At 60.1% G+C, this 26,585-nt stretch overlaps 1 protein-coding gene across 1 annotated transcript in view; it reads left to right on the top strand.

Moving 5' to 3' along the window:
* Positions 1-26,585, top strand: part of PTPRN2 (protein tyrosine phosphatase receptor type N2) — a 383,390-nt gene that overhangs the window by 347,965 nt on the left and 8,840 nt on the right. Inside the window, exons 16-21 of the mRNA XM_037131929.2 lie at positions 5,773-5,846; positions 10,728-10,805; positions 15,300-15,419; positions 16,395-16,561; positions 21,430-21,483; positions 23,727-23,791. Of these exons, the coding sequence (XP_036987824.2) occupies positions 5,773-5,846; positions 10,728-10,805; positions 15,300-15,419; positions 16,395-16,561; positions 21,430-21,483; positions 23,727-23,791 (558 nt within the window). The remainder of the gene's footprint in view (positions 1-5,772; positions 5,847-10,727; positions 10,806-15,299; positions 15,420-16,394; positions 16,562-21,429; positions 21,484-23,726; positions 23,792-26,585) is intronic.

The raw sequence follows: 26,585 nt of genomic DNA, 5'->3' as shown, positions 1-26,585 counted from the left end.
GTCCACATGCTCAGCGGCCAAGCTGGGCAGCGGGCACCGCCTGCCGCACCACCCAGGGGTCCACTGGCTGGGGCCTCGGGGACGAGGCCCCCGGCTGCACCGACGTCCCCTCTTACCAGAGCCAGAGCGCAAAAGAGACGCTTTCTTCCCTGGGCTCAGGCGCCAGGAGTCAGCGAAGCCAGCCCCGCGGCCCACTCCAGGCCCGCCGTGGGCCACAAAGGGGCAGCTCCCTCGATGGGGCTGGGGGTCGCTGGGGGAGCTGGTCCCTGGAGCGTGCATTCGGGTCAGGGGTGAACGGATGGGTCTGCTCCCAGCAAAACACGCGTCGCCGCCTCCGTTCACACGCCAGCCTTCTCCACGCTGGGAAGGAAAGCTCACCAGGTCCGACCCGCACCCTCCCAGTCGGGGCCCTCTCTGCAACCTGCTCCACCTTGTCCACAGTTCACTGTTCCAGGCGCAGAACCGGCCCGAGGTGGCTCTGCAGTGGGACACTCAGTCCCCTGAAGGCCACGGCAGATGCCCCATAACCAGGATTGTGTCCCTCCGGGTGTGCAGAACTGGGCAGCACAGTCACGGTCCCTCAGTGTCTCCGGTGAAACCAGAGCCAGCTTTCAGCTTTGGCTTCTTCCGCTGCACCCCCCTGTCCCTTCCAGACTGGGTTCCTAGTCTGGTGGGTCCTTAGATGCTCCCACCCTCGACTCACCGCCCCCCGGGAGGGCGGGGACTCGCACCAGCCGCCCATCTCCTGCCCCGGGAACCCCCCATCTTCACCAAGAAGCCCTGTGCTCACTGCCCCTTCTCCCCAAGACGGCAGCGACCTGCAGACTCAGTGCTGCCTCAGGGCACAGGCATCGCCAAGCTCACCCAGCAGGACCCCCACACACCCCGCCCACCCCCGGCCACCTCCACCAAGTCCCCGCCCTGGGCTCCTCCCGACGTGGCTGGACAACTGCGCAGCAGCAGGCTGCCCGGACACTCAGAAGCGTCTCAGCCAGACCCTGTTGGATTCCATGTTGCGATGAGAGAGACGTAGAAGGGGACACACATGAGCCACTGAAACTCTCAGAGGGGGAACCAGACATGTGAGGACAGAGACACGCACACTGTCTGTCGGACGCCCCTCATGGATGAAGAGATCCCAGTGCCGAGCCATCGCCTGCAGCCCCGGACGGGTCAGCGCCGACTCAGGGCACCTGCGTGGCTCCTGGCTGCCTATGAGCCAGATGGACACCAGGACTGAGCCTGTCCTGCCCCACGCATGTCCCTCTCCTACATGGCCCATGGTCACTGCAGCCTCTGGGGTCCCCCCTCCATTGGACACCAGGTGAAGACATTGCCAAACGTGTGTCCTCCGGATGCTGCCTCTGCGGGCCTTTGTGATGCACCTGACATGTGTTGCAATGCATGCAAGATGGAGAGAGATGCAGGGTGGGGACTGACTCGCCAAGGAAGGCAGAGGAGGGGCCCTGGAGCCGGGAGAAGCCGGGGACCGGCCCCCCTGAGGCCCCAGAGGAAGCAGCCCCCCCCCCCGCACCCGGGCCGCATCTGCTTCGGACGCTGGACTACAGCCCCTCGCCGCCCACATCCGTGCTGCTGAAGCCGCTAGGTGTGTGCAGATCCGTCCCAGCAGCCCCCAGACCCTCCTGCAAGGAGGCCGAGGACACAGCGGGAAGGGGCCCAGGAGCGGGCCGCCCGGCTCCCACTGTCAGAGGCGACCTGGGTCCAGGGCCTCGGTCGCCCGGTCGCCCGAGTGCAGCCTGTTCTCTGTTCTGGTCCAGGGAGGTGCTGAACAGAATCCCATTGCTTTTTGTTTTCTCAAGTGTTTAACAATCTTTGTCGTTCGAGCTAAGAGTTTCCAAAAAGCTTCAGCTACAGCAGAGCGCCTGCCCGCGCATCGCTGAGGGAGGGAGAGCAGCCTTCTCTCTGGAGAGCACGGAGTCCTGACCTCGCCGCGGTCAGCAGGGTCCCGGGTTTACAGAGACGCACAGAGTCCCAACGCGGAATCTAAAAACTGGGCCCTGGCCAACACCCCAGGGTTGCAGGTTCAATCCCCAGTCAGGGCACAAGCAAGAATCCTAGTGGTGGGTCAGCGAGTGGAACAAGTCAGTTTCTCTCTCTTTCTCCCCCTCCCTTCCTCTCTCTCTTTCTCTGAAATCCATAAGTTAAAAAAGTCAGACATAATATAAAAATACATTGCTTTACCTCAACCTCAAAAAGGTCGAATCGACAAAGATGTTTCTGTGTGCGTTTGGCTGGGACCCTCAGACCGACCGTCTCAGCCAGGAGACGGATGGCGGTGAGCTCCGGGCTGGCATTCGCAGCGTGGACGCGGCGTGGAGACCGCCCGTGGAGCCGTGAAACCCGAGAAGGAGCTGGTGGTCGCCCAGCGAGTCCCAGGCGTGAGTCTGCATTAAAGACGGGGAGCCCTCACCCTCCAGGTCACGGCACTGGCCCGTCACCGGACGCACCCCACACATCTGCGGCCAGCGGATGGTTCACTATGAATCCGAGAGGAACCGGAGACAGCGGGAGAGCCCGGGAGCGGTGCGGGCGGACCTCTTGGGTGAATAAACGCCACCCGCGCCGTCCACTCCACAGACGCCGATGCCACCAGCAACACCAGGCCTTCGTCCCCTGGCGATGTGGGGATGAGGGAGCCTCACGTACCAACCCGCCTCCTCCGCGGGGGCCGCTTCACTGGTTATGGGGGAGCGGCCCCCGCAGACTGGCATGCTGTTGTGGCAAAGGCAGCCTCGTGCATCGCCATCAGGGGGAGGGCAGCAGTCCTCGGCAATGTTGCACACTGGGATGGACCCACAAACGGCCGAGCGGCCGCAGCCTCCAGAGACCCTCACTGTTCTGTCTGCAGGGTGCGTTGCCTTCACAGTAATCAGGAAGAAGATGATTCTAGAACCGCCTTCCATCGACTCTGTCTTCTGTCAGCGTTTGTGGAGATTGTCTCACATGTCCCGACAGCACCACGCATCACAGATGAGTCTTGTCCATTCAGCTGGCTCTGACCCAGTGGGTCTGATCTGCAACCTTGACCTCGTTCCCAGGCCCCTGGCAACATGCCAGGTGTTGCAGGGAGCTAGCTCTCTGTGTGCTGTTTGTCATGGCACCCCTGTGAGTCTGAGGTCATTGTCCTGCCCCTTGGAGGACACATGCGACACTTGAGAACACTGACTAACTGCCCCAGATGTCCCCTCGCTGGCAGGTGGAGGCTGAGGATTCAAACGAGGCTCTGAGCTGGTGGCCATGTGGCTTTGCCATGTCATTGATTGGGACCTTGTGGGCCTTAGAGTTTCCGACCTAAAATGGGAGAACAGTCCTTCTTCCATCTGTGCACAGGGTTCCAGGAAGGCAGCAGGTAACACTCGCAAGTCTCGGGAGCTCAGGAAGGCGGGGCTCGCCACAGGTTAATCGGGTTTGTTCTTGGGGGTGTTCGCCCTCCCTGGTAAAACTGACAACTGGAGAGCTTTGGATTGTTTTTTATCCATTTTTTATTTTTATCTTTTAAAGATTTTATTTATTTATTTTTAGAGAGGAAGGGAAGGAGAGAGGGAGAGAAACATCAGTGTAAGGTTGCCTCTCCTGCGTCCTCTGCTGGGAACTGGCCTACAACCCAGGCATGTGCCCCGACTGGGAATCAAACCTCAATCCACTGAGCTACACCAGCCAGGGCTTATCTATTTTTTTTAAATCCTCATCCAAGAATATGTTTTAGAGAGAAAGGAAGGGAGAGAGAAATGACAGAGAGAGACATCGATGTGAGAGAGAAGCATCGACTGGCGGCCTCCCATATGTGCCCCGACCAGGGACCGAACCCACAACATTTCTGATTCACAGGATGACACTCGGACCCACTGAGAATCCAGCCACAGTTGCAGGTCTTTCTAAATTCAAGTTATTGGGGTAACATCGGTTAATAACGCCACATCCCGCGGAAGCCGAGGGAGCTCAGCGCCGCCAGGCCCACGTCCCAGGAAATGCCGAAGGGGCTCTTCCACCTGGAGCAGAAAGACAGGGACACAGAGCTCTTAGCAAGGTGACAAGTAGACAGACGGAGCAGGAAGTCGTGACTCTTGTACAGAACAGGGCACTAAATACTTAACATGACCTAACAGTAAAAGGAGATAAAGGCATTTTTTTTAATTAGTAGCTACTGTGGGTCTTTTTAGAGGAAAATAACTTGGTCTCAGGACCTGAATGTCCACGATCCGTGGGACTGAGTGAGGTGTGACCCGGCCCTTGGAGAGCAGGCCCGTGTCCGAACCGCCCGTGCCCTGGGGGCTGTGAATCCCTGCTCTGCGGTCAGGCTCCGGGGGCTGTGCGTACTCCTGAAGGCTCCGAGGGACAGCGTCCAGTCAGCCAAGCCCAGGACAGAGGGGGGAGGGGCCCTCTCCACTTCCAGCTTCCTCGTTGGCCCTCAAGGAGCCACACCACGCGGCCAGGCCGCCCTCCACCCGAGTCACAAAGGACAAAGGCGACCACGGCCCAGACACCAACCCCATCACATCTCATCAGAAACAAGGAGCAGCAGACGTGACCCGTGGAGCCGGCCAGAGACCTGCCCAGGCGCGTGGCCCGGTGCACAGGGCCACGTGAGACACCCTCCCCAACCAGCGTCACTGAATGGCTCCAGCTGCTTCAAAAGCAGGTTCGAGGTGGCCCGATACTAAAAACTAAATGACTTCACTGTTGATTTTAACATCCACATCCTGCCACAAAATCCAGCCGGTGAGTGGAAGGCCGCGGAACTCTGAAGCTCCGGAAGCTCCCTGACCCGCCGTGGGCCGGTTCATTCCGGGGCTCTGCGCCGCGGAGACCACGGGCGCTGCAAAGAGGGGGCGCCTGCTTCGGAGCGGCCGTCCCGGCTCAGGCTGGACAGCTCCTCCAGAACTGCCTTCCGAGGTCGTGTTTATGGCGTGGCGGGGTGTCAGAGTTGGCCTTTTTCTTCTGGCAAACTTTACTGCGATTTCCTACCATGCCGTTCCTACCATTTCCTTCCTCTCACTGTTTCAAGATTAGATCCGTGCAGGAGCCCAAAGCCCTTGTGTCCGCGGGGCTTTCGCATCACTCTGTACCACGGGGAGGTGAAAATAGGAGAACGAGGTGCAGACACAGCAGGGGAGGGGGCTCCAGAACCAAACCCAGGGGCAACCCGTGTGACGGCCGCGAGTCCTTGGCCCCCACTGCCAGGTCTGGGTCAGCGCCAGGTAGACTGTGTCGCCGGGCGAAGGCGCACTTTGGTGCCGGCCAGGCCCCACTGCCCATCTCTCCCGTCCCCTCTTTGTCTCTCACTCGTCTTCCAAATGAAATTCCCGCCACCAGAGGGCTGAACCCTCTGCAGACCACAAAACGTGTTCTGCTGAATGGCGGACTAATGGCTTAATACACCTGTCGATGTTTATTTACTGTATGACGCCGCGTGCGCTTGAAGGTGGACGCTCTGTAGAATATTGGCGCGGGCACATGTGTCTGCACGTGACGTAGATGAAGAGGAGCCTACCCGGGCTGTACCCAGAGGGACTGAGTGTCAGGTCCCCACACGGCCAGACACCCGTTGCCGGCACTGCCGAGCACAGGAGGAGGAGGGAGGGGGCGGTGCCTCTCAGCGCACCTGCAGGGGGCGAGGCAGACCCTAGGGGACAGCGAGGGACAGCGCAGAGCAGCGGGCGGCCGGGCCCAGCCAGCTGTCCTTATGCACAACCCAGCCCCTCATGGCGCGGGCTGTGCACAGACCTGACTCTCGCTCTGGGCTCGTTGCAGACGACCACTGCAGGATCCTGCTGAAGGCGGAGAGCAGCCACAGCGGCTCCGACTACATCAACGCCAGCCCCGTGGTGAGTGCCTGCCCCTGCGGGCAGGGGCGGGGGTAGGAGTGCGGGGCGGGGCACCAGCCCTTCGCGTCCCTGCCCTGCTGCCAATAGTGAGAGCGGGCTGGTTACCAGTCTCACCTGGGCAACTACTCTCAACCGGGTTAAGAGCCTCAACCAGCTAACCAGCCTTAACCAGGTGACCAGTCTCAACTGGGTTACTAGTCTCACCTAGGTAACTAGTCTTTACCAGATAACTGGCTTTACCCAGGTAACTGGTCTCTATCAGGCAACCAGCCTCAATCAGATAACTAGTCTCTACCAGGTCACTGGTCTCAATCAGGATCCAGCCTCACCAGGCTCCAGGCCCGTCCTGGGGGGAGGGCGGTGGCCCCGGCCCCTGTGGGGCTGCAGCCTGCAGCTCACAGTCCGGGGGACCTGCCGTCACCTGGCTGGCCCATCAGGCCCACTGGGCCCAGTTGGCTCAGGGGACCAGGAGACGTTGGAGTCCACGGGGCACTCGTCACCGTGACCGCCGGCACTCAGCCCCAGTGGACGTTGCGGGTGGTTTTTTGGGAGGATGCAGCACAGCCCCTCGACCCCCAGGTGTCCGACCCCCATGAGCAGCCATCCCGCCCCCGGCCCCCCATTGTGTGCAGCCCCAACCATCCTCCTGTCCGGGGCATGGGGGGCACAGGGGCTGCAGCCGTGAGCAGAGGGTCCGGAGCTGCCCGAGAAGAGGACACGGGCCTGTGGCCGGAGGCGTGTCAACCCGGCAGAGGGGAGGGATGGGTGGGGCTTCGGGGGCAGGGCCTGGGGTGGCCCCGCCGTGGACGGCGAGTCCATCTCCACATTGGTCTCAGCGGAGGCGTCCACAGCTCTCACGGGAATCTCGGTTTGTGTCCAGGCCAGAGCTTGTGGGGCGCACCAGGCTGGGATCCCCGAGGCAGCGCTTTCCGGGTGACGGGGGTCATATCTGATCCTGTGAAAAGCACCCCACGTCTAACAGCCCCCCGACTCCTTGGTGGCGAGCTGTCCCCGGGATTTTGAGCAACAGCTGCTGACAGTCGACCGTGTCCACAGTGGTGGTTCGCTCCTCCCCACGGGCCTGTGGGATGTGTTGTCAGGACCCCTCCCTCCCCCGACGCCTGTCACACACACAGAGCAAGACCGTGCAGAGGGCGGACGGTCCCCCGGTGCTCCCCCTCTGCCCCGCTGCACTGGCCTCGGGCCTGCGGTCACAGGCGAGGACGTCCCGGCCTCCAAGCCCATGCCATCCGTGCTCCCGGCTCCCCGCAGTGGTGGCTCAGTCTTTCTCGAACGCACGGCGGCGTGCGGGGCATCTTCCCGTCAGTCTGCCGCAAACAGTCAACCGGAAGCCTCACCGACGGGCCGTCCCTCCCTCCACGGGGAAGCGCCGTTTCTGGGGAGGCCCGGACTCGATGTCTGCACGAAGGCCGTGATGATCGCAGCCCAGGCCATCTGGGGACGAGAGGAGTCTCATTCTTCTGTCGGTGCCTAGTCCCTGGATGACCCCGTGACAGGGCCAGAGTCCGGCCGGGAAGACGGACATGAGGTCGGTGTCGAGGCCAGCGCCCGGCCCTGTTCGGTGGGGTCCATGTTCCAGGTGTCTGAGCTGCCCCTGCTGAAGTCCGGTCCCTGTGGCCGAGGCTGCGAGCTGCAGAGACGGCACCGCCCTGACCGACCGCCCGGCACCAAGGACCCTCGGGGCACAGGGACCCCGAACTGCAGTGCGACGCCCGGGCTCTGGTGATGTCGGAGCGTCCCAGGCCCCCTCCCAGGGACTTGTTTGTCCTCTTTGACACCACATTTCCTCCTTTTTTCTTTCTTAATTGCATTGTAACAGTAAACGAGAGATCCGCGTCACGCCTTCCTTCTGCAGCAGCGGGAGGTAGGGTGGCCGGGAGCTCCTGGGGCAGCTGGACAAAAAGCCTCCGGTCAGAGCCAGGAAAAATGATGATGATCACGTCCGTTGCATTTGTCCTCGGTCCCCACTGCGTTCCAGGGACGTCTCCTGGCAGCAGAGGGTGTGTAGCCCTTGCGTTTAAACCGGAGGCGGAGAAAGAGAAGGGGACCCTGCCTTCCTGCACGGGCATCGCGGCGTCTCCTCCAGTCTCGTTGCAGGAGCCAGTCAGAAGCCTTCGGCGACACCCGGAAATAGGCTGCTCTGCATTCTGCGGTTCACTGAGGGGGAAATGGGTTTAGAGTCTTCACTGTGAGCACATTTACCTAATTTGAGCAGCACAAAGCGACTCTTCTGAGGATGACGGCTCAGGTGCTCTCGACGCTGCAGAAAGAGGCCAAACACGGGAGCCGACTCTGGGTTCTGCCAGTGCCTCTCTGTGCGTATTCGTGGTTTGGAGCCAGTATTGTTCTTACACAAATCTCAACTCAGGAAAAACGAAATATGAAAATAACTTCAGTTCCTAAGTCAGCATCTCTGCCGTTGGTTACGGAAGCCGCAACCTCCCAGGAAGTTCCCATATGCAGGCCTGGTGTCTGGACAAGGGACCCCAAAACGCAGCTGGCTACTCGCTTGTTTTGAAGGGAAGCGCCTGTAGAGTTTGCTTTAGCTGTGAGACAAGCAGGTATGAGGGCGGCAGGTTCACTCTCCCAGCAGATCCCAGGGGTCAGCCTGGGTGGGGGTCCCCAGGGATGGGGCCGCAGCCCCTCAGTCCCTCCACCAGCTCTTCCCCTTGAGCCTGGCGCCCTGGTCCCAATGGGCTCGACCCTGCATGTCTCAGTGGCAAGGGGGGTTCTTGACTTCGCACAGGAAAGATGTCACAACATGTGTCCGGGTGGTTTTGAGAGGAAGTTTCTCAAAGCTGGGGACTGAGAGACAGATGGACTTAGGTCAGGAGAAGCCACAGGAGAGCCCAGGCTGGGCCACCTTAGCCCACTGGGAAGTCACAGACAAGGGGGCTTGGAGAGCGGTTCGGAGGGTCAGCCCAGGACGAGCTGCCCGCTGCTTCCCTGGTTGCAAGTCTCAAGGTCCCTTAGTGTTAAGGAGACACAGGCCTGTGGGGGGAGAGCAGGGGAAGGGGAGCGAGGGCCTGCTTCCCAGAGGGAGAGTCGTCCGAAATGCCTCGTGGGTAAGATGGCTTTTGTGCGGAAGCCTGGGGGAACCACCGCTAGGTTTTCTGACGCACATCAGGCTTTCTAAAGACAACACCAGCTGGTCTCGCTTATTCAATAATCGTCCCGTGGCTTCAGGCAAATCACAGGGTGTTTGCAGCCATGCAGTGCGGCATCCCTAAGAATGCTCCTTGCTGGCGCCCTCATTCATTTGTTGTCTTCATGCCGTCATTCAGCCGTGTGGACAGCGGATTCCGCACAAAAGCTTTTTACCTTTTCTGAGAACATCCCAGAACCCTGGAGTTGAAGGACGTGTGGACGCCGTGTGGTCCACGTCCCTGCCTCCCACCCGTTGCTCAGACGTGGGGCCCCAGGGCCCAGCAGTGGGATCTCACTTCTCCCACGGCCGCGGAGCTCATTCTGCACACCCAGCACCTGCACAAATAAAACCATGAACTGCGGAACGACCGAAAACAGTGAGGAGGAAGAGCAGGGGAAGGTTACGCCCAGAGATGGTGGAGGCTGCAGACGCTGCCGTTCCCACCAGGAACCAGAGGCCAGGACGGGTCCCCTGCCCTGGGCGCTCAGCCACCCGGAGACACTTCCTGGGGAAGGTCGAGTCGGTAGAGGCTTGATTTCCTGTAATTACACTCATGCCTCCTTGGAAACCTTAAGTCAGGGGTGTCCACCCCGTTGGCATCTCTGGGCCACCCTGGAAGAAGAATCATCTTGGGCCACACATTCAATACATTGTGACATGTAGTCACAAAAAAATCTCATCATATTTTAGTGAATTCACAGTTTTGTGTTGGGCCGCATCCACAGCCATCCCAGGCCGCATGCGGCCCGCAGGCTGCAGGTGGGACACCCCACCCCTTAAATGGAATCAAACTTCATTTAGTTCAGTGTCTGCTTTACCTGGTTCGGCTGAAGGCTGCACAGAACCTCCACACGGCTTCTTCCGCGGCCGATGTTCCCCACTCGCACCGCGAGCTCCGACCCAGAATCGTCATCTGTTCCTCTGGGTGGATGCGGAAGCCGACACCGGGGTCGTCCTCTGAGTTCTGGTTATGAACGGAAGACTCGTTTCCCCATTGTGACCCTCAGGACGTTCACTGCCTTCCCTCTGTGGCCACGTGGCAGCGAGGGGGACGGACAGCGACTGTGAGTGTCCGTCCTCTAGGACGGCCGGGGCGCAGCGTCCAGGGCACAGCCTGTGCCTCCACCAGCCCTCGGAGTGCGTTTCGTTGTTTGCTTCTCCGGGCTTTGTTCTCACGGTCCTTCCCTCCCTTTCTGTTTGGTCAGTCTTTCCGTTAAATGTCAGAATTAAGATCTTCGGAGCACAGCGTGCCCCTCTGCAGCCTCCCGCCAGCCCAGCACCCGCAGGCCTAACGCCAGCTCCTTCCTGGAGCCCTGACCCCGCGGTGGCGCGGAGGCTGCCCGCCCTGCGAGTGCTGCCTGGCCCCGGGGCCGTGCACACCCTTGGAGACACCGCCTGCTGGCCCAGCCTGTGCAGTGGGCTCACTGACCAGCACCCAGTCCTCGGCCAACTGGACTTTGCTTCCGCTGATGCTGTGCCTGTTCCCTGTGGACAGGAGGCCCCACAGACATGGGGCCCAGGCCCGGGGACAGGACACGAGCTCCGTGGGTTGAGTCAGCGGGGGTTGGGGATGGAATAGGGGAGCCGCCTGCCCCCAGGTCTGTTAACGTGGCCCTCGGGGCAGGGTTCCCTGTGGTAACACTCTGCCCACATTTAACTCCCTCGTTTCCGACCGGTTCGTGAGCTCGTCTTTCTGACTCTGTTCTCTACAGATGGACCACGACCCCCGGAACCCTGCGTACATCGCCACCCAGGGACCCCTGCCCGCCACCGTGGCTGACTTCTGGCAGGTGACTCCTTTTAATTCATTTGTTTTTCTCTAAGTAAGATCCGACATTGACCACAGGTAATGGCTTGGGTTCGATTCAGCCAGTTCAAGCTTGTTTACAGGTTTTAGCAAATCTTAAGTGATTTCAAAACTTATAGGAGGGCTTTAATATTTGTACAGTTGATCACTTTTCCAAAACCTGAGTACGAAAAACAATCCCTTCAAGAGATTTAAAGACACTTTTCTAGCCACTTCACAACTCCATCTTTGGAAAGACAGTCACACCCTGGTGCTCGTCAGCCTCGGAACTAGTCAAACCCTGCCCTCGCTGAGTCTGGACGAGAAACAAAGGTTTCCGCAGTCGGCAGTCTTTTGCCGTTCGCCGGGACAGGTTAACCATGAGCACCGAGGTAGACTGGGTAAGGAAACAGAAGTTAATGCTAGAACCAGGATGTAGTATTAAAATGCATCTCTTGGCCACTGTTTCATCCTGTGACGGGAAAACGGCCCTCAGATGGCAGTCTCTCTCCCGGGTGGATTCTCTCTGCTGCATTTCAGAGGCTGGACCGCGGCCCAGACATTGAGAACCAGCGCCGACTTTGGCCACTCAGCGAGTCGGGGCCAGCGGGTCCCCGCCTCCCTCACTGTCTCCCCCACAGCTGCCCCCACGGCCAGGCTGGGCGGGAATGGAGTTTGGAGGGCGGCGCACTCACAGGAACACGACAAGCTCCTGCTCCGTGTGGGGGCCTCCCTCAGCAAGAGTCCAGCTGAGGGCAGAGGCCCAAGCGGGAGGTGTCACTGGGGGCAGCGACTCGGGTGGATGAGCAGGCGGGGCACCTGCAGCATCTGGGGCGCCGGGAACCGGCGCAGCCGCCGACCCATGGAGCCTGGTCTGGGGTCGCGGGAGTCGGGGCCCTTCCCCAACCTGGCACACGAGTGTGAACAGATGGATCAGCTGAACTCCAACACACACAACCACTCCCGTTCCCTGCTGCTCCTCTCCCTGTGGTCTTACATCCCCTGTCCCCACGGGCCCACTGGCCTCCCCCAAACCTCCACCTGAAGGAGGGATCACGCTGCTGGTCCCACCCGGGCCTTAGGGAGAGTCCAGGCAGGACCCCACATGGGCCCGCAGCTCCTGGCCTTGTCGGGGTGTCAGCTGGCAGGTATCACAGCCCCGCGTTGAAGACAAGGTGTGCAATTGTCCGAGAGATCACGGGACTCACCCCAGCCGGTGCGTGGGAGACCCGGGTCCCGCCTGCAAGTGTGGCCTCTCCTGTCTGGTTGCCTTCACGTGACCAGAAAAATATCAACTGCACCCCCAGGTTCCATCGACCAAACTCGTCCTCACGGGGTAGACCTGTTGAACTTCGGCTTTAGGGCGGGTCTGAGGACAAGCTCCACCCCCCACCGGATGCCGAGTTGCCCCCACGTTGGACCTCCCGGAGGTGGTCCGGACCTCGGGGAGCACCTCTGGCCACAGCTCAGCACCCCTCCCGGGCCAGCTGCTCACGTAGGAAGGTCCCAGCAGCACAGAGCTCGCACCAAGCACTGAGTCCGCTCGACACGCACACGGGTGGGCTTCTCTTTTCCAAAGATTCCAGCGAAACGGCAAGTGGTCCTTCTTCTCACCTGAGGAAAGTCATTGCTGGGGGACACCCCTGAGTCTGTTGCTATGAGACTGTGGCTGTTGGAAGGGCCAAGCTCAGGTCCGAGCACCCCCTGCTCTGGGCACCCACACCCGGCCCAGCGTCCTGCCGGGCAGGTGCGTTCGAGTCACACGCAGAAGAGAAGGCGGAGACCCCCCACCCTCCACTGAGCTGGTGACCAGCCCCAAAGTCTGGGCTTGACGGGAGCCTGGGGCCGTGGGACAGAGACAGAGCCTGGTTCTGTGGGGTCGGGCAGCAGCCAGGGTGCGCGTTTCCCGTCCCGCGGGCTCCGGTCTGAATCTCCTCGTGCTCACGTCTCCGCTGCTGGCCGCCGAGACCCACGAACTGGCTCCCCTCAGAGCAGCTGTCCTGGGCCCTTCTCCCCACCCAGCCCATGAACACCTCGTCCGTGGCGGCCCGGCTGCTGAGCAGCACAGTGAGGACGTCGTTGTCACTCGGCCTGGAGCCCGGGAGTCACTGGAGGCCGTGCTGGGCCTGGAAAGGAAGGTCGAGACCTGGGGCGGCTCCGAGTCTTTGGCATAGCCCCACTCCCATGTCCTTGGGATCCCACACTACAGCTCATGTGTGACATGCTGGCGGCTTTTAAAAACCCTCCCGAGGGTTTGTTTATGAATTTTGGAGAGAGAGGAAGAAGGAGAGATTGAATATTGATGTGAGAGAAACATTGATTGGTTGCCTCCCATGTGTACCCTGACCGGGGATCGAACCCACAACCTTGTGGTGCACGGGACAGTGCTCCAACCCACGGGCAACCCAGCCATGACGATGGCTTTGCTTTGACCCTGCAAGAAGCCCCGTTTCCTGTTGGGGACAGTCGCCCACTTCGCGCCCCGTGGAGGGGGTCGGGGGCAGGACACCTGCGGCCACACTTTAGCCACCTCCAAACATACAAGGGGCTCAATAAACGTGCCCCACGTCCAGCAGATGACCCGGGGGGTGTGTCCTCTGATATCTGACCAGACAGGAAGTGCTGGCCTTCGCCACTTCTGGTCACCAGCTCCTCCGAGTCAGAAGCCACCTTGGTCAGTGGGCCACACGGAGATCAGGAGGGGACTCTGGGTCGTCATTCCGGTCCTGGCAGAGCAGGGCGGGGACTTCGCGGCGGTTTGTTGCTCCGATAGTGCCTTCCGAGTGTTGGGCTCCGGCCGGGGGGCCCTGGGAGGAAGGCAGGGTGGGCTGGGGCTGGGCCCGGACTCCGGACGCCTATGTCGGGGCCCAGGCAGGCTGCCCGTTTGTCTCATTTAGCAAATTCCCCTCTCCGAGTTTACACACAGTGACCTAGAAAGAAATATTGTCCCCGAGAGCACCTTTGGGATGGTTTGCTTCAATTAGTTTCATTTGGATTTAATCCTCCCCAGATCTTCTGCGAGCCGGCCCCCCCTCCCGGAATGGGAGGGCGCCGCCCGCCTGGAAGCGTCCCTAAGTGCAGGGGCTTCCCTAATGTCACACTTGGGCGGCCCGGCAGAGTGCTGGGTGATTAGTTTATGGCCTCGATCATTGTGTTTTTATTACACTCATAAAATCTGTGTTTCTCCTCATTTTCGTAATGGCTTCGATGAGCCCTGCACCTTCCAAAGGCCCATTTCGTGGCTCCAGCTGCCAGGCCCATTAGCCGGAAAATGGCAAAGCCCGGACCCCGGCCACCGGACCAGGGCTTCGGATTCACCACTGGTTCGCACAGAGGAGAAAACCACAGTTTATTCGTGAGCTTTTTCATAAACACATCAGCAGGTTCCGTTGAATTCCAATATAAAGGATGCGCCGGGAGATGCCTGAGGGTTTCGACGAGCTCTGTCACGTGGGAACATAAATCAATATTAAAAGAGGAAAAACGTCATTCAGCATCTGACTTTTATGTTATAGTTTGAACAGGGTGGGGGGATTCAAGGGCGCAAACTCTAAAGAGAAGGCATTCTGTATGGGAGGTATGTGGGTTCTTCAAATAACAAGGCCCTAATTGGGCGTCCGTGTGGGCACTTGAGAGCAGAAGCTCGCTTGTTCTGTTCACACCTGACTGCAGTTGCTTGTCAATGTCTCTGGGCGGAGTGCGGCCCCTGCCGGGACTTGGGAGCCAAAGAAGTCCCGGTGCCCCGGGGATCCCGCTTCCCTCGGCCCTGAGAGCCGGGCTGGAGGGCGTGGTGCCTGAGCCGTGCTTCCGAGTTTCGCGTGTGTTTGTTGGCGTGCTGGCCGCGGGGTTTTTCCCTGTGGCCAATGGGAAGCATTGGCCCAGTTGGGGGCGCGTTTCCGTCAGAACGGCCCTGCTGCATTTGGAGAAGGGTTGGCAGGTTTCCCGCGGTGAGACATCGCTTTCCGTGAAGCGCCTCTCGTCCCGCGGGGTGACGACCGCCCTGAAACACAAGCGTCACCAGCCTGAGTTGCTCTGCATGTCTTTGTGGGAAGTGCCCTTCCCAGAGCAAAACTGGGATGTTGGACGTCTGAATGACAGCGGCAGAGGTTTTATATTTTATTGATTGATTTAGAGAGAAAGGAAGGGAGGGAGACAGAAATCGACCTGCTGTTTCACCCATCCGTGCAACCGCGGCTGAGTCCCCTGCACGCCCCGCCCTCCCCGACCCCGGTCGAGTCCACCGACTGGGCGCATCCCAATGACGCTCCACCCCACGAGCTTCCGCTGGGGCCTCGAGGAGGTTTTAAAGGCGCGGCTGTCACGGGATCCTTTTCGTCCTTCATGGAACGTGCAAAACCGGGGCCGGGGCGCTCAGGGCCGCGAAGGGCAGCGGGTGTCTGATGGACATGACGTCGTGCCCTGTGGATGCGGTAGTCCTGGGCAGGTCTGCGCGCAGGGACCCGCGGTCACGCACGGCCATGGCCATTCTGTCCTGCAGATGGTGTGGGAGAGCGGCTGCGTGGTCATCGTCATGCTGACCCCCCTCTCGGAGAACGGCGTCCGGCAGTGCTACCACTACTGGCCCGACGAGGGCTCCAACCTCTACCACGTCTACGAGGTACTGGCCGCCCCCACACGCGACACGGCACGGCACTGCGTGGCCAGCTCCCCCGGGGCCTCCACGCGGCTGCCCTACTGGGCCCCAGACCCTGGCATGAACCGCACGGCTCTCACTTTTATTTTTCTTTTTAAGATTTTATTTATCTATTTTTAGAGAGAGGGAAAAGGAGAAAAAAAGAGATGGAGAAAAATACCCGTGTGTGGTTGCTTCTCACACACCTCCCACTGGGGACCTGGCCCGCAGCCCAGGCATGTGCCCTGACTGGGAATCGAACCGGCGACCCTTTGGTTGGCAGGCTGGAGCTCAATCCACTGGGCCACACCATCAAGGACACAGTTCTCATTTTTAAAGTTTTAAGCACCCAAATGTAGACAAAGAACAAAAAGATGACCCGACAGGGGTGCACTCAGCCAGGTCCCGAGACCGGGCCCAGTTGGGTCGCTGTCAAGGAAGAATGGACCTGCCGTCACTCTTGGTCTGTGGGCCCACCTGGTGGGGGCTGCCACGACCCCAGCGACGTCTCTAGTTGAGGGGACCTGCCGGTAGCCCCTTTCTCTTGCTGGGTTTTCCACCCACGTCGAGGGTGGAGCCAGCCACCTTGGGCTCCGCTTTGCACTAAACTCAGTCCCGGCGTGAGCCCGCGTGGGGCCCCTGGTCTCCCTCCGGGCGCAGGTGCTGCCCACTGGGGACAACACGGAAGCCGAAGGGGGAGCCCACTCACTGCCTCGGGTCCCAAAGTGTGGCTCTGTGCGCTGATCCCTCTGGAAGGGTGACAGGCCTTTGCTGACGACTCGACTGCTGCGCCCCCACGTGACATTCCAGACCCCGACAAAGCCACCATTCCTGCCAGCCCTGGTCCCCTGCAGAGGGTGGGAGGGGCCTTTACGCCTGCGACCCGCCCATCCATGGCTGCAGCCCCGTGGCCTCTGCATTGCCAACACCTGTCTGTCCCCATCTCCTGTCCTGCCCCAGGTCAACCTGGTCTCCGAGCATATCTGGTGCGAGGACTTCCTGGTGCGGAGCTTCTACCTGAAGAACCTTCAAACCAACGAGACGCGCACGGTGACCCAGTTCCACTTCCTGAGCTGGTATGACCAGGGCGTGCCGTCCTCCACGAGGTCCCTTCTGGATTTCCGCAGGTAGGACCAGGGGCGCGCTCGCAGACAGTGTGCGTGGTGAGGACACGGCACGGGAGGGCCGGCGCCCTGGGCCTGGGCCACGTCCACTGGGGGCGGCCCCTCTGTGTCCTGTGTACAGACTGAGTTTATTTTATGTGGGGGACAGGCAGGAGGGAGACCACGTTAGCCACACGTCGGTCCCCAGAGGGTTGCTAGTTTTAGAGGCGGCGAAATGGGAGAGGGGAGCAGGTGGCTTCTGGCTGCAGAGTTGCGGCCGTTCTTCTTTTCTCAGTCACAGCCGATGTTCAGTGTTACTGTCAGTTCAGGTCCGGCACCCACCTGGCACCGTGCTCCGTTCTTACACACTAGTCCCTGTACCCCCTGTGCCGGACTTCATGTCCGTTCTCTTTCACAAGACTCCCCAAGTGAGGAAGAGTCCCGAAGTCTCTCTTTCACAGGATTCCGAGGAGTAAAACCCGGGTTTCTGGTCTGGATGCTTGTCTGGCAGCGGCAGTGAAGGACGCCCACAAGCGTAGCCCCGGGGTCGACACCGATCGTCCGGCCGAAACCCTGGGTGTTGTCTCACACGGCTGTGCGTGTGTTTAGTGCGATGTTGAAGCTGACGGTTTGCGAACATCCCGTCCTCTATTCAAGCCCCGGCCACTGAAAGCGCATTTATTGAACGGTTGGAACCAGCGCTAGACTCTGACTCACAGGAAGACAGTGAGTGACAATGCAAAAAAAAAAAAAAAAAGCAAAGTTTAAGGCAAAGGTTCCTCGTACTTCAGAGTTGGGACACTTCGTTGCTGAGCGTCGGTGAGTAAGCGCCGGCAGAGAGAGCGCAGCTAAGCTGCCCCAGAGCTGAGTTCTGGGTCACAGAGCCTCTTACAAGCACCTCCTGGACACGCCACCGAGTGAGGAAATCAGATCACGACCGGAGACAGGACGGAGGGAGCAGGGACAAACACGCTGTGAGCCGTGCCCCACGCGGCCCGTGGGGGTTTGCGTCTGAGCCGTTTCCCTGCCCTGAGCCTGCACATCAGGACGTCTGCACCCACGCAGACCGGAGCCCTGGGTTCTGAAGGCGCTGTTTCTCTTGCTGGTTAGTCCACTTTGAAAAGCAAAGCATGTCTCTGAGGGGACCAGCTCTTTGGACCCCATAGCACGTGAAGGAGCTGAAGGAGAGGCAGGCACTTGGTGTCACGTCACAGGCACAGCAGTGACCCACGCCTCCCCCACCCGCTCCCCTGAGGAGGCAGGACACGAAGAACCCCAGACGTGCCCGCAAACTCTGGGGACGCCGCGTTCCTTCCGGGGCTTCCTGGTTTCTTCACTATCACATACGTTTCCTTAATGCAAACTCGTCAGAAGACACGCTGTCCAAAAATCGCCCCTGAGAGTTTTCACACAACGGCTGTCACAGGCAGATGAACGGGGCCACCGGAGGGAGGTCACCCCGGTGCCCGGTCTGTGCGCTCCTCTGTGCTTGTCCACGGAGGCACATTTCTGTATCTGTATCCGCCTGTGGAGTTAGTTCTCCCCGCTGACGATTCCCCAGGACCGAAGATGGATTCCCCAGTTCCCTCCAGTCCCTGGAGACGGGGCTCCAGGCGGATTCTGTTCCACAAAAGGGAGCGCGGAGCTCCTGGCGGTTTTACAGCCTCTTGGTCCTCCCAGCAGGTCCGCTCAGGTCGCTGTCCACGTAGGAACCGGAGTACGGCTGTGAGCAATCGCACCCTCAGGACACGCCACGCTGGCCCACGGAGGGCACCGTGGGGTTTTCCAAGCAGGCACGTGCAGAGCACGGAATCCGGGAAGAGCCCGGTCACCCTCCCACACCGGCAGGGTCACCTCCGTGTGAACGGTGGCGCCGCTCCCTCGCTCACCCAGCCAGCACGGGCCTCGGGCACGGAGGCTGGAAACGTTCTGGAGCCCATTTCCACTTGAAAGAGAAGCTGCTCAACCTGGAGATAACAAGCGAGCGTCGCACACTCGGGCTCTGCCGCAGAAGCTCCTCTCAGCGTCTCCCTGCTCTGCTCACGTCTGCCTGCGGGCCCCGGCGGGCACTGACGCCGCCCTCTGTAAAAACGGACAAACCCTTACCTTGCCAGCTAATTAGCGGTGGCCAGTGTCATTTTTGTGACGTTGCAGCTAGTAATATGAGCCCAGTTGCATAGTCACAAAAGTGATCATTGGAAACTGTGACTTTACTGCAGGGGACAGTGCGGGGACCCCTTTCTGAGCCTCTAACGACCTCTGACTGTGCCTGCTGCTCCTCGTCACTCAGGGACCCGGGGCTTGGCTTGTGTCACTAACCCTTCTTTCTCAGTGACGTCCTCCTGCGGCAGGACACCCGAGTCGCGGCCCTGAGTGTGCCTGGCCTCTGGTTACTACCCGTCCTGGCAGCACGGAAGGGGCAGCGGGCGCTGCTCATCCCGCAAACGCTGTGCCGCGCTCTCGGGTCGACCAGATGAGCGCCGCCGTCGCCTATGTGGTGCGCACACCTCTCCGTGTGGGCGTTTTGTGTCACCATAAACCACGCCCACAGTTCTCTGCAAATAAACTTCCAACACCGCAGCCCCTCGGCTGTGCCCTGCCGTCTCCTGGCTGATTTGTGAGCAGGTTTAGTGCGGCCCGGCAGCCAGTCCGGATGTGGGGGAGAAACTTCTAGAATGTGTCAGGAAACGGAGGCGGGAAAGGCAGGCCGGGAGGGGCACTGCAAGCCACCGTAGCCAGGGAGGCCATTCCCACTGCGTTTGGCCCGGACGCGCTGACCCTCCAAAAAGGGACTGCCAGCGTTTCCAAAACCAGCAGTTGAAGGAAGAGCATCTGGTTACATTTACTCCATTTTACGTTTATTTTTTGTGCTTGGTCCCTTCATGAAAAATGACCAAAACCTGGTCACGGACCAGGGTGTGAGCGTGGAAAAGCTGAGTGTGGGCCTCAGCAACGCACCTGGGCTGTCGGGCCAAACCGTGCAGGCGGGGGCTGAGCCGGGTCCCACCGGAAAGAGCCAGCGACCAAGAGATTTCCAGTAAAACCTTCTGTCTGAAGTGAGAGGCCTGTTGAGATAGCGCCGCCCTGGCCGTGGTCCGATCGTTGAGCTCACTTGATTCTGCACACACATGAGTGCGGCACATACACACATGTACGTGTGCACGCGTGTGCAGACATACATGTGCACAGGCATGGCACACCCCTGAGGTCTGGCATCTGGTCAGAGATAATGCTCACAGTGCCTTTACATTCCATTTAAAGATTTTATTTAGACAGAAGGGAAGAGCAGGAAAAAGAGGGAGAGTAACATCAATGTGTGATTGGTCTCATGCGCCCCCTACTGGGGACCTGGTCCACAACCCAGGCCTGTGCCCTGACTGGGAATCGAACCAGCAACCCTTTGGTTCCCAGGCCAATGCTCAATCCACTGAGCCATACCAGCCAGGACAAGAATGGGAAGTGTTAGGAGAAGTGGCTCTATTTTTCAACCCGCTTTCCTCCCAAAGGGCCAAGAATGTCAAGGCGTCTGGCTCACGTGTGCCATTGACTTAAATGAGTCCCCTTGACCTTCCTCGCCATTCGCCCTGAATGTGACCTCACAATCATGCAGCAGAGATGGAGACATGGCCGCAGGGGCCCCACACAGCTTGCTGACCCACACCCCTGGGTCTCCTCAGTGCTGAGCCATCTCTGCGTGGTCCACAGGCCTTCAATGCCGCGTGTTTTCTGAGGCAAGCGGCCTGGAGCAGCTGGGCACGTGGCCCGTGTGGGGTGTGGCTTGCCTGTTCCTGGACTGTAGGCCTGGCCTGAGAAGCCCTGTCCGTTCACTGCTTACGGGAAGCAGGAAAACACCCCACTGAGCCCCTGCCCCTCCACCCCATCCTCTCAGCTCGCACGGTTTCCACCTGAGTAGCCAGTTGACTGAATTTAACTCCCAGCTGTTCCGTGTTGGGCAGGCAAAGCTTTGCACAGAAACGTGACATCTTCCTGTTTTGGGAACGAGGGACAAGAGTGGTCTGACCCATCACTCTTTCTCACCTTTGGCCTCACGTCTTCCATGGCCCACGTTCAGACACACACCCCAGACACACACCCGCCACAGGCTCCCTCCTGAGGACCAGAGTTGCCCTTTGTTTTCTTCCCTCAGAACCGTTTCACTGGCAACTGGCATGCGCTTTGCAAGCAGGTTTTCCTTGTTTCACTGACTTAAACAATGTTGGATTTGGTACTTGAATTTCAAGTCCACCTCTGTTTGGAGTGGTTCCAAAATCTTGACCTCTGCTTATTGTTAATTTTCATAAGTTCCGATGTAAAATCTGCACCGTGAGGTTGGCTGCCACGTCCCCAGGTTTATGGAAATGGGGCGACTTGTCGGGAAGGCAACGGGGGTTTCTCCAGAAGTTAGGTGTCGTTCCGAAACCCGCACACCGTGAGATGCCGCTGGGAGGCAAAATGGTAATATTGCCTTTCCATGTGACGTCTAGGTTGTAAGAAATTTGGAGCAGACATTGCAAGATTCAAAAAATTCAGTGCAGACCCTAAGCACTCATACCACAGCCAAAAAAAGGGTAAAATGAACTGTAGGAATGAAAGGAGGGGACCCGGGGGACACACGGGTGGCCCATGGACCGAAGGCCTCGAGTCCATACTCGCAAAGGGACACAAGAACTGTGAACGTGTGAGAATCATTTTTAAAGCTCCGTCTCATAACCTAACATTGAAGGGGGAAAGAAACCTTTGAACACGCGTGTGTCATTTCCGATTTGTCTTTGTCAGAACAGGCTCCTGCCCAGTCGTGGCCGCGGTGTCCGCCTCGGCTCGTCGGCGGTTCGGGCTGGCACGGCAGGGGGCGCGGAGCGCGACAGTAATTTCTGTGTCTCTTTCTGTTTCAGAAAAGTAAGCAAGTGCTACAAGGGCCGCTCTTGTCCAATAATTGTTCACTGCAGGCAAGTACAACTCTCCGCGTGCATTCACACGTGTGCGCTCCCTCGGCAAACAAACTGCCACTCGGGACGCAAGCTGCACTTGCTAGTGCCTTTGATGGTGACTGACACCCACCCGGTGCCTGTGAAGGAGCCAGAGCCCCCAGTGGCGTCCAACCTGTGGCCCTCGGGCCGTATACGGCCCGACCCAAAATCGTAAATTACTTGGAACCTTTTTTTGCTCATCAGTTTTTGTTAGTGTCTGTGTATCGAATGTGTGGCCCAGGGCAGCTCTTGTTTTTGCAGTGTGGCCTGGGGACGCTGGGAGGGTGGACACCCCTCAAACCGAATTCCCCAGGCTGCTGAGCCAAAGGAGGCGGTGTCCTCATGTCCCTCCGCCCTCACACCCCACCTGTAGCCTCTTTTCTCTCCAACAAGCCACCTCGCTGCTCCCAGCGCTGCTCCCAAACGCTTACACCTGCCGCCTGTCTCTCCTCAACGCCCACCGCCCCCCACGTGGGGATGGCGCACAGGCGCTTGGGAATGTTTTCAATCTTCTGCGCTGTCTCAGCCACCAGCACACCCAGCGAGGCCTGGCTCCTGGCACAGGCAGTGTGAAAGGCGTGGGGTGGACAGAACCCACGGTTGCAGGAGGAGGGGCCCCCTGGGCCACCCCACACCAGCCCCGGCAGAGCTGCTCCGGGAGACTCACTCCGAGAGACTCGCTCCGAGGCTCAGGCTTGCCCCGGTTTGGTAACGAACTTCCTCCATTTCCTAGAGCCGTCCCGCAGAATGCCCCTTCCTGGGGGCGGGGGCGGGGGGGGGCACATCTCCAAAGGTCAAACCTGGAGCCTGTGGGTTGTCGAGTGTGTGTGTACCATGGTACACGTGTGCACACATCTGTGTACCTCGTATGTGTCTGTCTGTATCCATGAAAGAGGGAGAGAGTGGAGACGGCCTGGTTTCCTTAGAGTCTGGAGTGGTTCCCATTCCACCCCAAGTGCCTGAGACAGGCAGCGGTTCCTCGGAAGGTTCCGTGGCCGCCCCCGAAACGTCCGTGTGAAGTGCGTGTGGAAAAGCAGTGAGCACACCCCGCGGCAGGCAAGGCCCCGAGTCACCAGGGAGATTGGGAGAGAACCGGGCTCCGCAGGGCCCCGCCTGGAGCACAGGTCGAGCTCTGGGAGCACGGTGCGGACTAGTCGCCCCCACCCCCGGCAGCTTCCTCACAGTCTGTTTGAGGAAACAGTGAAAGCTGAACAGTGAGTCTTGACCGTAAAAGCGCCACCTCCAGGCTCATCGGTGGCTTCTCAGGGTCACTGGCCACCCCCAAACCCGAGACAGCAGACACCTAGGCCCCCAGGTCTTGCAGGGCGGCTGGTGTTCCCTCCTTAAAGTCGGGAGAGTGGATGCAAACCCTCTGTTTGAAGCTGCTCCGGGCGGGAACAGCCCTGCCCAGGCGACGAACACCCCTCAGGGACACAGCCATAGGGACAGGGATGGTCTCACACGTCCATACAGAAAAGCTGACGCTAGGGCTGCATGTGCCCAGAAATAACCCTCATTTCGTGTCACGTGCGGCTGCCGAGGCCCAGCTCGAAACGTGGCCGCAGCGCGGGTCCAGGTGGCAGATATTCTGAGTGCAGCGCAGATGCAGGGACGGGAAAGGAGGCAAAGGAGGCGTGAGGGGCAGAGGGGTGTGAGCGCCCCCTGCCGACAGCCGGGTGCGCCTCCGCCTGGTGTCGTCGCCCCGCCACGCACGTGGACGCCCGTTGTCCGCCGCACGGGAGCACGATGTGGGTGCAGTGCACACTGATGCCGTCCGCTCTGCACGGGCCGGCGTCCCTGGTTTCGTTCTTTTGTGACAAAGTTTACCGCCTTTTTGGTCAAAGGGGGAAAAGGACAAAAGGAGCAAACCTTTGCAGGCACACCGCCTGATTCGTGCTGCTGGGGGCTGGGGCGGGGCTCTGCCGGTCCCTCCTCCTCCTCCACTTCTTCCTCCCCCTCCACTTTTTCCTCCTCCTCCACATCCTCTTCTTCCTCATCTTCCTCCCGCTCCCTTTCCGCCTCCTCCTCCTCCTTCCTCCTTTCTTTCTTCCTCTTTGTCCTCCTTTTTCCTCCCCCTCCCCCACCCTCTCCCCTTCTCTCCCCCGCACAGTCATGCTCCGGCACGAGCCCCCCAGACTCAGGAGGCAGCAAGCTGTCGTGGGCGCAGCCGCGTGGGGCGAGCGGCGCCTGCGGCCTTCTCACCTCTCCCCTTCTGTTGGCAGCGACGGCGCGGGCAGGAGCGGCACCTACATCCTGATTGACATGGTTCTCAACAAGATGGCCAAAGGTGAGAGCGTGCGCGCTGCTCGGTGGTGGCTCCGTGCTGGGGGGTGACGTTGCTATGGCAACCTGGGGCCGCGCTGCCAGGGGCCTTGGGAGAATCAGCTGCTGTTGTCCTGCCTCTGAGCCTTGTGAGAGCCCTTGGCAGCCAGCACGGTGACACCCGAGGTCCCCTCTTTGTTCCCAGTGTTCGCCACTGGCCTGAGCACCAGGCTCACCCCAGGGTGGACGCACTGTGCAGCGTCGGTACAGAGGACGGGCAGCTCCTAGGCTCCTGGTCGCGTTTTGGGTGAACATTCCCGGTTATCGCCATTCTGGGTGCTGCCAGGTGCATCCTCGACTCACTCACCTGAGACCTCTGGTGGCAAAGCCATCACACTTAAGCCACCTCATCGCCTATGACACTGCACCCGTGTCCATCTGTCAGTGAGGCCGTGTGCCCCCCCACTTGTCCCCTGGGCCCACCGCGGGCATCTCCCCAGGGACCAGGTGCTCATGATTCCCTGGGAAAGGGGCCAGCGGGCTCTCACTCGGGTGACCCCGTGCCTCGGGGAGCACAGGGGCTGGGCGCCCAGGCTCGGGAAGCTCCGGCAGATCCCGTGACCCAGCGCCTCCCAGTCATGCCTGGGAGGCACCGTCTTCTCGTGGCACCGTCCGCGTCCTGTGCAGTTTGGGACAGAGACGCCGAGATGGGGGGACCATGGCCCTCCTCACCAGTGAGCGGAGTGGTCAGTCTCCCCACACACCCCCACCCGCGGTGCCTCTCATGCCCCGGGCAGCATCCTCCGCCCCAGTCACCGTGCTGATCTCAGCACAGCTGCCCCGCGGGGCAGCAGCCCAAGACAGTCTGTTTCCATACTCCTTTTCTCTCCAGTTAAAAAAATAAATAGGCCCTCGCTGGTGTGGCTCGGTGGCTTGAGTGCTAGCCTGTAAACCAAAAGGTCACCGGTTCGATTCCCAGTCGGGGCATGTGCCTGGGTTGTGAGCCAGAGCCCCAGTTGGGGGTGCACAAGAGGCAACTGACCAATGTTTCTCTCTTCTCTTCCTCCCTCCATTCTCCCCTCTCTAAAAATAAGGAAATAAAATATTTTTAAAAGTAAAAAATAATAAAAAGTAAATAGACATCTGTATCTTTGGGCCCATCCTCATCCCAAAAATACAGATGTGTGAAGACAAGACCGAGGCTGTTGTCTCAAACGTGAGGACGGGGGAGCCTGCGTGCGTCACCCAAAGCCCTGCGGCCAGGAGCTCCTGGGGGGGGGGGGCGCTCCTGCGCGGTGTCCCACTGCCCCCAGGCACCTCTAGGGGGCGCGGAAGGGGCTTTCCTCTCGCAAACATCACTTCAAGCCCCTTCCGGTTCCGTGCTGGCCAAGAGCAAAGAGAAACAGCCCGCAGGACGCAAACCCCTGCCCCTGCTTTCCACACATTTTTTTAGGTCATAGCGTAGCCCTGACTGTGTTACTGGGAGGTCATCAGCCCCCTGTCCACTCGCGCCTCTGTGTCCCTGCAAATGTACCTTCTCCCTGGGAATCTGCAGAACGGGACTTTGCGCGTCGGATGGAACGTGTGTTTGCTCCCCTTACCCTCCCCCTCCCCTCTGCCTGTCTCCCCCACGGAATCTGCCTTCTCTTAAAGCAGCTGCAGGAGATGGTGGTGCGCGCGGCCGACGCAGTCTCTGTGTTTGCGAGTCCACCTCGGCGTTTAATCTGTCGGGGGAGGGAACCGGGGTTGTAGGGGCTACACCTGCGGCGCAGTGTCCTCACGGCAGCTCGGGTTGGCTGGCCCAGGACTGGCCTCCCAGGTTCCACCAGGAGTGTGGGCCGGCGTCCTGCGGCGCGGGCCCAGCCCCGCGGAGAGGGCCAGTCCCCAGGCCTCGCCTGGGATCCGTCACCCCCATCCTGTCCCTGACCTGCTTGCCTCTGCCGGGCCTGCGGTGTCAAATCCCCTGACCCGGGGCAGCCGCAGCCCCAGGAGAGATCAAAGGGCAGGGCGGCCCCTCCTCAGCAAGGGGGCCTTTCCCAGGCAGCCTGAGCGAGGCTGCCGCCGCCGGGGGTTTTGTTCCGGCTCAGGCGCGCCCGGCCGCAGCGGCCCCACGCCTTTGTCTGGCCTGAGAGCCTGGAGGCCGGCCACAGCCCTGTGCTCATCCAGCGATCAAAGGCCCGAAGCCCAGCCCTTTCTTCCCGCTTCCTTTTCTGAAGAGGAGGGAATTGCACGCGGACAGAAGAGGCCTCTGCAAAGCCCTCCTGCGCCCAGCCTGTCAGGGCCCCCTGGCGGGTGGAGGGCCAGGCCCCCATTCACAGGGCCTCCGGGGATTAGGGATTTGGGGCTACTCGAGAGGCCTCTGAGAAATACCCCAGGGATGATTCAAGTCCCAGTTATGAGCAAGTGGACAGCTAATGCAGCTCACTGGCGGGTCGCGCGGGCTCCCAGCCAGAGCGCCCCTGGTGGACTTTTTCTTGGTTGCGTTGCGCTGCGCCCGCCGGGTGCACCGAAGCACACCCTCCCTTTCTCGGAAAGGCTCCGCCTGAAGCCGGCGACTCTGCCTCTGCAGCAGGCCTGGCCTTGTCTCCTCGGCATCTCTGCAGGTTGATGATTTTGTTTTTCTCACTACAGGTTTTTTGTTTTACTTAAGGAATGGATGGTGTTGCTCCTCAGGCTCCCCCAGCAGGCACCAAAAGCTCCGTGTGCTGGGGAGGCGGTGTTGGCAGAGGGGAGGGGCTGGAGTTCCCCTCTGTGGTGTGACTCATCTGTGACTCACCTGAGGTGCCCACAGGTGTGCCCGGAGGTGCCTTTTAAGCTGC

Source organism: Artibeus jamaicensis, unplaced genomic scaffold (assembly GCF_021234435.1).
Source record: "Artibeus jamaicensis isolate MK-2021 breed Jamaican fruit bat unplaced genomic scaffold, CSHL_Jam_final contig_718, whole genome shotgun sequence".
NCBI lineage: Eukaryota > Metazoa > Chordata > Mammalia > Chiroptera > Phyllostomidae > Artibeus > Artibeus jamaicensis.
Note: the sequence above shows the minus strand (reverse complement) of the source record. Positions and strands in the feature narration are given on the sequence as shown.